Genomic DNA, 13,357 nt, shown 5'->3' with positions numbered 1-13,357 from the left:
TTTTAGTTTTTTAGATAAAAATATATAAAAATAATTAAAAGTTAGTTAAAGTATGTTGTGATATAGAAAACACATTCCAGTAAAAATGAAAGCAGAGTATAATTCTATTTTAAGTTAATATTTACAAATAATACATAAATAAAAGTTTATTTCAAATATTATTTATTCACATATGGTATGCTCACTGATATGAACATTGATTATACTATGCATCTATTCATATTTTATGATTCAAATTTTAAATTATCCCACGAAAACGCAGTCAGTAAATATATGTAAAAAGTATTGAAAAGTTCAGTAATTACGTGTATTATATATATATATATATATATATATATATATATAAAGCACAAATTACAACAACTCTTAAACTAATATAACTGCCCTAAGTGAAGGAATATTAATATAGAAAGCACAGAGAAATTCACTTTTTACAAGGATACTCACTTCCGCCCCAATTTTGAATTCTCGACCTACGGAATCTGTCTCCTAGCAGTACAGGAACAGCGCGTTGAATTTAGCTCGGCTATCTGTAGGCAAGTTAAAAACTTGCTTTCATTTATAAAAATGGAATTGTAAATGGTGATTACAACGCTGCCCTACACTACACGGTCATTGAGAATGGAAGAGAGATACAGTTATTTGGACATTAGTTTTTTTTATTGTTACCAATACATGTTGTGATGAAATGAATTTTATTTATAAAGCACAAATTACAACAACTCTTAAACTAATATAACTGCTCTAAGTGAAGGAATATTAATATAGAAAGCACAGAGAAATTCACTTTTTACAAGGATACTCACTTCCGCCCCAGCCCGGGGTTGAAACTCGACCTACGGAATCTGTCTAAAATAGCAGTACAGGAACAGCGCGTTAGACCGCTTATCTAGGCAAGTATAAAAACTTGCTTTCGATGCCGATGGATATAGAAAACGCTGCCCTACACTACACGGTCATTGAGAATGGAAGAGAGATACAGTTATTTGGACATTAAAAGTTTTTTCAAATATTGTTACCAATACATGTTGTGATGAAATGAATTTTATTTATAAAGCACAAATTACAACAACTCTTAAACTAATATAACTGCCCTAAGTGAAGGAATATTAATATAGAAAGCACAGAGAAATTCACTTTTTACAAGGATACAAGGATATATATATATATATATATATACGACATAAGTCGTAAATAGGCATACACAATTTTCGATGTTTCTTTAGTTAAATTCTTTTTTTTTTTTTTTTGTTAAGACTTAAGGATTTCAAGTACATTATTTTACTAGTCTAGACTTTGAATTTGAAGCTTCGTAAATTAAAAGTAAAACATGATGATTGTAGTTAGATATTGTTGCTTTACAGCACTCGTTAGTGACAATAATTACATAATACTTTGTCTAATCCAGGAAAGTAATTTAGCAAAGAAACTTTAATTAAGTTGTACAGGTCAGTGCAGTACTGGTATACAAACACAGATATAGGTTACTGCAATAAATGTAAACAAAGGTAATGCAAGACACGGGTCGCCATTCTACGACAATACCCGTGACAATAGAGCAGTCCGGTGTAACGAATATGAGTAGTATATATACCTTGGTGTGGACGTCTGGACGATTTCTAAATAAGGATGTCAAGAACGATAACCGTGAATTGCTATTAATACACAGAATAAACAAGGCACTAATCCTTCTGACCAATCAGATAACAGCATTTAGACAAACCCATGAGAGAATAAATAAAACACGTGGTTTTATAGTTTTTTGCTCAAAAGATTTTTTTATAACAAACTTTTTGTAAACTTTATGCGCATTTGGGAATAATATAATATTTATGACAATTCTACCGTGAACAAACACGACTTGAAAGCTTGGAATACGTTTTAAGTGGGATAAAAAAAAAATCTGTCTCTAGGAGTTAACAATCCCAAAAGTTTACTTACGTTAAAAAATTGATATATATAAATACGGTAAATTTTCAGTTTTAAGAGCCTGACATAAAAATCTTATCGAAAAGGTAACAGTCTTTATTATTTTTGAGTGTTTATTACAGAATACTAGTAGTCCATGCAGTTTCTGATATGCGAGGTAAGATATTGGGATAAAACGCATTCATGTATAATTACAGGATTCTCTTTTCTCCACGGACGTTTAACGCCTTTCCTTATGCCCATTTTGAGTGTATTCGATTAAGACAACCCGTGTCGCACTAGTGTTAAATATGCGCATGTTCATTGATTGAACTCCAGTGATCTAAATAAACATCTCGTGTTGTTTAGTGTTTGTTTACATTTGGCGGGGAAAACAGTATATTCCCTGTATATCGGGTTTGAACAGGACAAACAACTGATTAACAAACAATATCCAATTATAAAATAAAGAATAGTAGATACAAGACATCAAAGCTGAAATAAATTGTTCAACAAAATTTATTCTTTACAGATACAACCACAGAGCCTGTCGTTACTTATTTTTCTTTTAATAAAAAAATATATATTAGGTATAGGTATATTCTTTTTTATTAAACGAAAAATAAGTACACATGTAAGTCAGGTGCCTGTGGATACAACATGTATTTTATAGATTATTTATCCTTGCAATATTATTTAACAAGTCAATACCTCCTCTTATTAAAATAAAAAAGTAGAATAAGAATGTTTCCACATACATACATGGAAATATAATATTGACCATCGTTCTTGAAGGGGGGGGGGAGGGCAAGCCAGTAAAAAAACACGACACTTCTATTTAGTTGGAGGAAGAGGATGTAGGTTCCACTTCCTTCAGTACCAAATTTTTATTCATACGATACGACTTCAGCCTTGCTTGGCTTTACTGTAACAAAAAGGGGGAGGAAGCAATCGGTGGTCTTTCAATGAAGATTTTTTAAAAGGAAAGAGATGTTCGGAAAAAAAAAGTGTGGGGAGCGCTTCCACCAGCTGCTGCGTGCCTATATCCCCCCGGTACAATTTTGCACGGGTTATAATAATTGGTCAGAAAAGTACCATAGCTGACATTTTTCATTGATATAGTGTTAGTCATAGGATATGAGAGACATATACTTTTACAAAAAAATAAAGAAAACTTGAGCGTATGTGTATTTCATGGTCTTACATGGCTGTGAATTTTAATTTTGAGTCTGTAAAAATATTGTTCAATATTTCAACTAAATTTTTTTTGAAAAAATACACATGAAATTGTTCAATAATTATAACGATTATAATTAAAGGCTGAAAAGCTAATTTCTATATACTTATAACATTTATTGTAAACAAAGAACCGGTTGGTTCTGGGGACCCGGCCTCCATATTCATAAGATTACATTGTAATAAAGCATGTAACTGAAATTGCTCTCACGTTTGATCCTTCAATTATGTTAAAACTGAATAATTAATAATAATAATTTAACTTCATAAGGTAATTAACACGAGATTGTTAAATCTTTCAAAATAATTTTAGTGACTCAATATGCATCTATTAGACATTTTTGTAATCAAGGGGCCCGTTTTACAAAAAGAACTTACACCCAAGACCAGAATTGATTCTGCGATTTTATTCTTCTTGAAAAGAATTTAGAATGTTTCTATGGTAACAATTTCCAAAAAGGTTAATTTTCAAAAATTTATAATCAACATAAGTTTTTGGTTTTAGTCGTAAGTTCTTTTGTAAAACTGGTCCCAGAGGTTTGGGCAATGATTATGGGCAGATTAAAAAAAGATAAACTTTATTTTAAAAAAAAAATCAAAAACTGCCAATGATAACACAGCCGTAATTTTAAAGGTACTTGGACACAGATTTGAAGTTATTATTTTCTCTATAATATTACGACTTATATATTTTAATAGCATTTCACACAAAAATTAATTAAAAATCTTATTTCGTTTAAAAGATATTGAAATTGACACATCATTGCACTCTCACAAATTTTAATTTTATTCTTAATCCTTAGGAAAAGTGGCAATCTCCTTTTGTATAAATGAAAAATATTAATACTATAATCCAGAAAATTCAGAGTAGACACGTTCGAAAGTAAAACAAACACACAATATATTGTCAGTCCGTGCAGTTGTGGTAAGCAGACTGTGACGATTGAACGCACCCGGTGAATTCTAAATATAAACAATAACAGAACTCGAGCCCTGTTTACAAAAACTGTGTACATAACACGAGTGTGCTCGATTTGCTAAACTCTATACGCATCTCTTAGTTCGTAATGACGATACTTGTGAAGGTGTTTTGCTTTCTAACATTTCTACTCTGAATAAAATTATTTTTCTTGATAAAAGTTTTGATATTTCTTATTAAAACACATCAAAATTGCCACTTTTCCTAAGGATCAAGAATAAAGTTAAAATATAATTTTGCTTAGCCGTCCGATTTTCATCGATAATGCTTAAATTCCATGTGTATAGATCAACTCACACAAGTGTTTATCGTATGGACTATAAACATATAGTTTTTAATTATCACGGGTTTCATGAGCGCCGAATACTTAGCTATGCAGACTTTAAATGGGCATAAGGAAAGGCGTATAACGTGGAGAAAAGAGAATCCTGTAATTGTACATGTATGCGTTTTATCCCAATATCTTACCTCGCATATCTGAAACTGCATGGACTATTCTGTAATAAACATTCAAAAATGATAAAGACTGATATCTTTTCCATAAGATTTTTTTTATCCCACTTAAAACGTATTCTAAGCTTTCAAGTCGTGTTTGTTCACGGTAGAATTGTCATAAATATTATATTATTCCCAAATGCGCATAAAGTTTACAAAAAGTTTGTTCTAAAAAAATCTTTTGAGCAGAAAACTTAAAAACCACGTGTTTTATTTATTTTCTAATGGGTTTGTCTAAATGCTGTTATCTGATTGGTCAGAAGGATAAGTGCCTTGTTTATTCCGTGTATTAATAGCAATTCACAGTTATCGTTCTTGACTTCCTTAATTAGAAATCGTCCAGACCTGTTTAAGGAACCATTGTCTAGTTAGTATAGTATGTCAGGACATCAACGATAGTGGGAAACGTGGGATAATTTGATATAATTTGATAGTACGGGCGAAGCCCGTTGTGCATAAATTATCCCACGTTTCCCACTATCGTTGATGTCCCTGGCATACTGTACTAACTAGACAATGTGCGACATCTATGCGAAATTTAGAATTATCAATGCAATCAACTCTTAAATGGTTTATTTCTAGCTCTCTGTAACGGGAATTGTCGAGGACGCGGCACGTGTATTAAACCAGACACGTGCAGCTGTAGAGGGGGTTACACAGGAAATGCCTGCCAAACACGTAAGATTATACAAATCAGATATTTTTTTAGAAGACAAATTGAAGCAATGTTTGAAAGAGACTATTCAAAGCTAAGTATCAAACCTTTGTTTCAGCTGTATGTAGTCCTCCATGTGAACACGGATCTTGCACACGACCTGGTATCTGTACATGTTACGGGGGGTACATTGGACACAGCTGTCAAAACCGTAAGCTTCTCGTTCATCTTACACCATTAATACTTCATACGAAAATTATAAGGCGATCATTTCATCATTAAAATACAACGATGATTGAAGTTAAGGTTGTAACATGTTTGTAGTTGCAAAAGAAAGTGAAGGCAAGGTTGATTCAAATATTTTTTTTAAATTCTATATTTTCTAAATACTTTGAACATAAAATAGTTTTTAACAATGGACAGCACCCTTCTTTAGTACCAAAGCCCTGCATATTAGATTATAATTGACAGTACATGTATTCAGTGTACGTATTTCTGAAGCGCACTTCTGGATTGAAACTCGAAACCTATACTGGAACAATACCGTTGGGAAAAGAGCAAACTCGGCCTTCTATAACATCAAATCATGATTCGATAAAAGAAAAAAATGGTAACATCAGTCATCATTCGACTAAACGAAAGATTTTATTTTCAAACAAGGTCAAATGTTTGTTCATTAAATTTGCGAGATGTTACGACTATGGATATTTTTGTATCATCAACTCATTTGTCAAAAAGGAAGATTCCATAACAATGTGAAAGGCACATTGTATCAAGTGGCATTTAACTTGATGTTAAGAGTTCAAATATGTTGAAATTCCTACTCTAAAAATATGATTACGGTACTTAGTTTTAAAGATTATTCAATGTTGTACCGTAAGAATTGATTCAAACATGACATGATATTGATAATTTATGGTTGAAAAACCTCAATTTCAAAATGTTCAAAACAATGGAGCTAGGGCAATGTATAACAAGAGGCCAATGGGCCACTGAGCACACTTACTAAAAAAAGCAGAGATTGATTGATTGTATACTGTTTAACGTCCCTGTCCAGAATATTTCACTGATGTGCAGGCGTCACCATTGCCGGTGAAGGGCTGCAAATTTAGGCCTATGCTCGGCACTTACGGCCTTTGAGCAGGGAGGGTTCTTTATCGTGCCACACCTGCTGTGACACGGGTCCTCGGTTTATACGGTCTCATCCGAAGGACCACTCCATTTAGTCGCCTTTTACGACAAGCAAGGGGGTACTAAGAACCTATTCTAACCCGGATCCCCGCGGGATAAAAAAACAGAGATCATTTAAATATTGAAAAGTTTAAATTAAGGGGCGGGCTTCAATTTTAAACTATCTATATCAATAACAATGGCTCTGCGCTTCTTGAACACAAGATTTTAAAAGATTTTTTTCCTATATATTCCTTTCTAAAAATTTCATCTCCGATGTAGCCCTACCCTACCTTGTGGGATCATGAATCAATTAAATCCATAATGACCCCATCCTTCCCGAGGATCATGATCTTATAACAAACTGGAGTCTTTACCATCCAAAGATGATTCCATATTAAAAAGACTAAATGTAGCTTTGTTATTCTTGAGAAGAACATTTTTAAAAGATTTTCCTTTATATTTCAATGAACAATTTTGATCCTGGTCGTTTCCCAACCCAGTACCCCTGGGAATCATGATCTGAATAAACTTCAATATAAACTACCTGAGGATGCTACCATATACGTAAATATGACTAATCATGGCTTCGCTATGTTTATGAAGAAGATTTTTAAAATTTTTTTTGTATATATTCCTATTAGGGATGGCAATTCCTAACCGGTTAAACGAATAATCGGTCGGGACGATGCTAATCGGCTAGAAAATCCGCAATCGGTTAGTCGACAAAAATAAAAATATGTGTAAATTTGAACATATTTTCTTAAAATTCACTTTTTTAGAAAGGAAACCACTGCTTAAAGTACATTTAGCTTTTACATATCTTGTAATTAAATGATTTGGAGGTATTCATAGCACATATTCATAGTAAGAAAAAAATTTAACATATATGTTACTGCACTAGACCAAATGTTGTAAAGTTTTATGAACTCATGGCAAATTCATATATAAAATCTTTAAGAAAACTTTGTACATTTATTTCAAAAATATTCCAGTCTGTCTGTCTTTCTTAATTGACCTCCTGGTGTTTTCTTTTTGCATTGAATACATATACTCTACATGCAGTTGTAATATATATATATATATATATATATATATATATATATATATATATATATATATATATATATATATATATATATATATATATATATATATATATGTAACAATTCTCTGTTAAAAGTAATGTTTATTCTCAATGACCGTGTAGTGTAGGGCAGCACCGCGAGAATTCCATCGGCATCGAAAGCAAGTTTTTAGACTTTCCTAGATTGCCGAGCGGTCTAGCGCGCTGTTCCTGCACTGCTAGGAGACAGATTCCGAAGATCGAGAGTTCAACCCCGGGCTGCGGCGGAAGTGGGTATCCATGTAAAAAGTGAATTTCTTTGTGCGTTCTATATATATATGTACCTCTGACGATTCAATAGACATTTACTCTATGTTCCTCATGTTGTACGGTTTGAGCGAAATAAACTGATTCTGATTCATAGCTCTCCTGATTGAGATCACGGGGTAATTGGTCAGTTTGTCAAGAGTTAATTGCTGTTTTTAAAACATCATGTTGTTATCCCAACTGCCCTGCATGTGCTTTTTTTATGATAGTAAAAACATCACCATTTATCACTTTAAATTAGTGTCTATCTTTTGCTGTTATCTATTAAGTATCTATTATATCTATTATTATCTATTATATTAGAAAAAAATGCAAAGAAAGTGAGAGTTCAGATATAGTTTTGATTAATGGTGACAATGCAGAAAAACTTCTTTTACGTCGCGTTGGAAAATTATCTGTCTGATTCTCAGGCAAGATTCATGGTTTTCTTTATTTTTTTTCTTGTACATTGAAATTAAAACATAATAAAATATACTCTTATGCACATATGAAATATCCCGATCAAGATAATTAACAGAATGAAAATTATAACGTCTTTTATAGCCTTCTGTAGAAATGTCAAAATGAATATCTTGATACGACTAACCGGTTAATCGGTCGGAACATCTTGCGGTTAACCGATCAGCAATTCTGTGTAATCGATTGCCATCCCTAATTCCTAGGCAAAACTTTGGTCGTTCATTGTGGCCCCACCCTATATGCTGGGCCATGATTTAAACAAGATGGAATCTTCACTATCCAACAATGATATCAAATTAATATATTTACATTCAGTGTAATTATCTTCATCGTCTCAAACCACGGCTAATATGTACTATCCTCTCCCCATTTTGGCCGTGGTTGAGTGAGAAGAGAATTTTTCGTAGTTCATTATAATATTGACCAATGCGAACAAACATAGTCGGAAAGTGAACTTTGACGCGACCTTTCGCAGTTTACGAAATATTTCTTGTATACTGTTAATGTCATCTGATGATTTCAATTGCGATGGTAAGAAATGCTATCATTGGCTGAATATGAAGTCAATATGAAGTCAATATTCAAGGTTACGACAGTTTTTTGTGATCAAGCAGCCACGGGTAGGAGAGAGCTATATGCGGACGCCGAACCGTGGCTTGAGACCGTGAATTTTCTTCATGAAATCCATTAGAAATCCACGACGCTCAAATCTCTCTAACACCAATCTCCCATGCAGAATTGTCGTTCGTTTCTCTCTCAGACACCTCTGCAATGGGCTCACGTCAAGATTTTTGACATAACTTATAAAACGTGATATTTGAAGGATTGTTTCAATTCAAATTAATAGTTCTGGATTGATTTAGTAAATATCTATCTCAAAACTCAGACATAAGCATAGAAATTGAATTATAACAAATTAAAACAAGCGCACTATTTCTCGTGTTTAACACTGTGTATGCACGAGCCAACGACAGAGGTGAATGTATGGTATGAGCCGATGGTAGAGAGTGCTCTAACACATGCAAAACCTTATCACCGCGCGTTAGAATACACAGTAGGAACTATCTGCACTTCAATACTCTAGAACACCAGAATGTCCATAGTTTTGACTGAATTTAATCAAAAAATTATATTCCTGTTAAATTAACGTTAAAAAGCAATTGTGCGTTTAACATTAATTTGTCAATTTTTCCCTCGCAATGTTCGTTTGCGTTATTTAACTTCGCATGTCACAAACGGATCGTATGTCTATTATGCACACCGATTTTGAAGGGCGCTAAATTCACAATAAAGATTAAACGAAATAAAGAATAATGAAGAGGGAAAATTAGAGAATGTAAACATAAGCATTGAATTCATATATTTGGATCCTATAACACACCTGGCCGTGCCGACAAATTAGCATACTGTACGAAAGCCCAGAAGGCTCATTCGAGATTCAAGATTCAAGATTCGAAGTCCGATATTCGAAATTCGAGATTCGAATTTCGAGATTCAAGATCCAATCAAAAGCGGGTTCAAGATTTGATTACTCCCCTTTATTATGATTTTACTATCAAGAAATCGTTTAATATATAAATAGCAAATAGGCCATTTAATAAAATTACAATGCAAGAAAGAGTGTTATATATATTAGAAGGAAATTTAAATAATCATTGGATTTTTGATCAGCAAGATATACTTCAATTTCTATTATGGCTTCTTAAATATTAAATAGAATATATATATATATCAGGAATATATATATTTTTGTATTGTCTACTTTGTTTACGGGGTTGATGACATATAAATAAAGTTACGAATACCTGTCAAGTGTTTAAAGATTAACAATAACTCCACCCCTACCCACCCTGCCTGCCTATTTTTCCAAACACACTGAAAGGCTTGAAACATGAAAGACGACGTAGTATTGATAAACAAAAATCGCGTTCGTTTTCCTGATAGAGGAAATACATAAAAATTAAGTATTCAATTACTTATCTTCATCTAAGGCTTTGATTTCTTGAATTAATTAAAAATTATATCTACAATACAGCTTGGCAATATGAATTAGAATAAATGCAGCATTTATTTTATCTTATATCAAATAGTAGATGAGTCTAAATTAGATGCAGAGCTATGTAGCTTTATGGTGTTATATTTTAGTCTCTGACCATAGCTTTATGGCCAAACGCTACAGTTCTATTCAGCAGTCAAGTCTCACTGTACATGTGCACCCTTTATAAATGTAATGAAATATATATCCTTAAATTATTGTGCAGTGTAGATACGACTCAAAATATTTCATATCTAATTATAATCAAATGCAACATTCTCCATCACCAATGATCTGATGAAATAACTTTAGTTGACCTATTTGTTCCGCAAGTCAACGATAAGACCATATAATATTCCATATATACGTATTTACTGTTTTGTTAAATTAGAAAAATAAGATTATATATGTATTTTTCAAAACGTAATCCAGATTTTAATTTTATTTCGTTTTAATACATAAAACATTTTTTCTTGCATTATCATTTTAGCAAATGATACATTTGTTATAAATATATTCAACGATTTCTTGATAGTAAAAACGTAACAAAGGGAAGTAATCAAAAGTTGAACCCGCTTTTGATTGGTTAGTTTTGATATTGAATTTCGAAACTCGAATTTTGAATCTCGAATTTCGAATATCGTATTTCGAATCTTGAATCTCGAATGAGCCTTCTGGGCTTTCGTAATACTGCGCTAACTTGCGGTATTCAATTTGTCGGCACGGCCAGTTGTGTTATAAGACCGACGACATCAAAAACTTTGAACTCAATGCTAAAATGACCAATTGTGGCTTTGTTGTTCTTGAGAAGAAATTTTTTAAAAAGATTTTTCCTATATGTTCCTAATCATCCCCCGATAAAGGATTTTAAGGTTTGGACATTTAATCTTTAAAAAAAACATATCACGTTTATTAATGTTTAACTTTTTCAGATGAGTTTAATATTGTACAACTTAGATCTCTTTCTTTAATCTGGTACTACCCTACCCTTGGGGGTCATGATTTTAACAAACTGGAATCTTCGCTATCCAAGGATGCTTCCATATCAATATGAACAATCATGGCGTTGTTGTTCTTGAGAAGAAGATTTTTTTAAAAAAAAATTTCCTATGTTTTCCTATGTAAAACTTTGATCGTCCATTGTGGCCCCACCCTTCCCCTGGGGGTCATCTTTTGAACAAACATGAATTTACACTACCTGAGAATTATTCAGTTTGAGTTTCATTTTTCCTGGTCCAGTGGTTCTTGAGAAGAAAAATTTTAAAGGATGCCATTAATTTTTCACTTATATGTTTGCGTAATTATCTCCCCTTTGAAAAGGGTGTGACCCTTTATCTAAAAAACTTGAATTTTTTTCACCCGGGAATACTTAGTGGCAAGTTCGATGGAAATTGCACCCATGGTTTTTGAGAAGAGAAATGTAAAAAAACGTTTACGGACAGATAGATGGACGCTGGACAAAATGTGATCAATTTTTTTTTTTAATTTTGTGACATTACTGTACTCAATGAATCAATGAATCGGTTTTAAGGATTTTATGTGAATTATTACAGCCGTATGTAATCCAACTTGTCAGAATGGGGGTGTCTGCGTGAGTCCAAATACATGTCGCTGTCCATCACGCCGATACACGGGCCCCAACTGCAATATACGTAAGTCAATTATCCATTCCTGATGTGGAATGCTTTTATATGGAAAAAGGTATCTCTTATACAATGTACTGAAAGTAAAAATTTTGCTCAACTATTATCCAATAGAGCTGTATTTCAATTTTCTACGCTTTAAACAATAAAATCGTAATATTAGTTGACATTTCAATGAATACGAAGGTCATTTAAAAAAATTGTAGACTTTTGTCTTAACTTTTTTATTTAACCTCATATCATATCCAAATTTCGTACACATAACTTAACAACAAATTCGAATAATTTGAATAAAAAAATTGGAACCTAATTATAATCAAATGCAACATTCTCCATCACCAATGATCTGATGAAATAACTTTAGTTGACCTATTTGTTCCGCAGGTCAACGATAAGACCATATAACATTCCATATATACGTATTTACTATTTTGTTAAATTAGAAAAATAAGATTATATATGTATTTTTCAAAACGTAATCCAGATTTTAATTTTATTTCGTTTTAATACAAAAAACATTTTTTCTTGCATTATCATTTTAGCAAATGATACATTTGTTATAAATATATTCAACGATTTCTTGATAGTAAAAACATAACAAAGGGAAGTAATCAAAATGTTGAACCCGCTTTTGATTGGTTAGTTTGGATCTTGAATTTCGAAACTCGAACTTTGAATCTCGAATTTCGAATATCGTATTTCGAATCTTGAATCTCGAATGAGCCTTCTGGGCTTTCGTAATACTGCGCTAACTTGCGGTATTCAATTTGTCGGCACGGCCAGTTGTGTTATAAGACCGACGACATCAAAAACTTTGAACTCAATGCTTAAATGACCAATTGTGGCTTTGTTGTTCTTGAGAAGAATTTTTTAAAAAAGAATTTTTCCTATATGTTCCTAATCATCCCCCGATAAAGGATTTTAAGGTTTAGACATTTAATCTTTAAAAAAAAACATATCACGTTTATTAATGTTTAACTTTTTTCAGATGAGTTTAATATATGTACAACTTTGATCTTTTTCTTTAATCTGGTACTACCCTACCCTTGGGGGTCATGGTTTTAACAAACTGGAATCTTCGCTATCCAAGGATGCTTCCATATCAATATGAACAATCATGGCGTTGTTGTTCTTGAGAAGAAGATCTTTTTTAAAAAAAATTCCTATGTATTCCTATGTAAAACTTTGATCGTCCATTGTGGCCCCACTCTTCCCCTGGGGGTCATCTTTTGAACAAACATGAATTTACACTACCTGAGAATTATTCAATTTGAGTTTCATCTTTCCTGGTCCAGTGGTTCTTGAGAAGAAAAATTTTAAAGGATGCCATTAATTTTTCACTTATTTGTTTGCGTAATTATCTCCCCTTTGAAAAGGGTGTGAC

At 32.5% G+C, this 13,357-nt stretch overlaps 1 protein-coding gene across 10 annotated transcripts in view; it reads left to right on the top strand.

Moving 5' to 3' along the window:
- The window catches only part of LOC134236235 (uncharacterized), a 136,607-nt gene that overhangs the window by 31,246 nt on the left and 92,004 nt on the right, over positions 1-13,357 (top strand). For 4 of the 10 annotated variants that reach the window (XM_062718404.1, XM_062718408.1, XM_062718400.1 and 1 more), the window contains exons 4-6: positions 5,201-5,296; positions 5,392-5,484; positions 11,884-11,982. The exons of 2 other annotated variants lie outside the window; for them this stretch is intronic. In XM_062718404.1, coding sequence (XP_062574388.1) covers positions 5,201-5,296; positions 5,392-5,484; positions 11,884-11,982 — 288 coding nt within the window. The remainder of the gene's footprint in view (positions 1-5,200; positions 5,297-5,391; positions 5,485-11,883; positions 11,983-13,357) is intronic. 4 more of the 10 variants (XM_062718410.1, XM_062718401.1, XM_062718409.1 and 1 more) reach the window with 2 other exon arrangements.

The sequence above is a fragment of the Saccostrea cucullata genome, unplaced genomic scaffold, assembly GCF_032062105.1.
Source record: "Saccostrea cucullata isolate Sc308-1 unplaced genomic scaffold, CSIRO_AGI_Scuc_v1 ctg578, whole genome shotgun sequence".
NCBI lineage: Eukaryota > Metazoa > Mollusca > Bivalvia > Ostreida > Ostreidae > Saccostrea > Saccostrea cuccullata.
The sequence above is the reverse complement of the archived record's forward strand: the minus strand, read 5'-3'. Positions and strand labels throughout refer to the sequence as shown.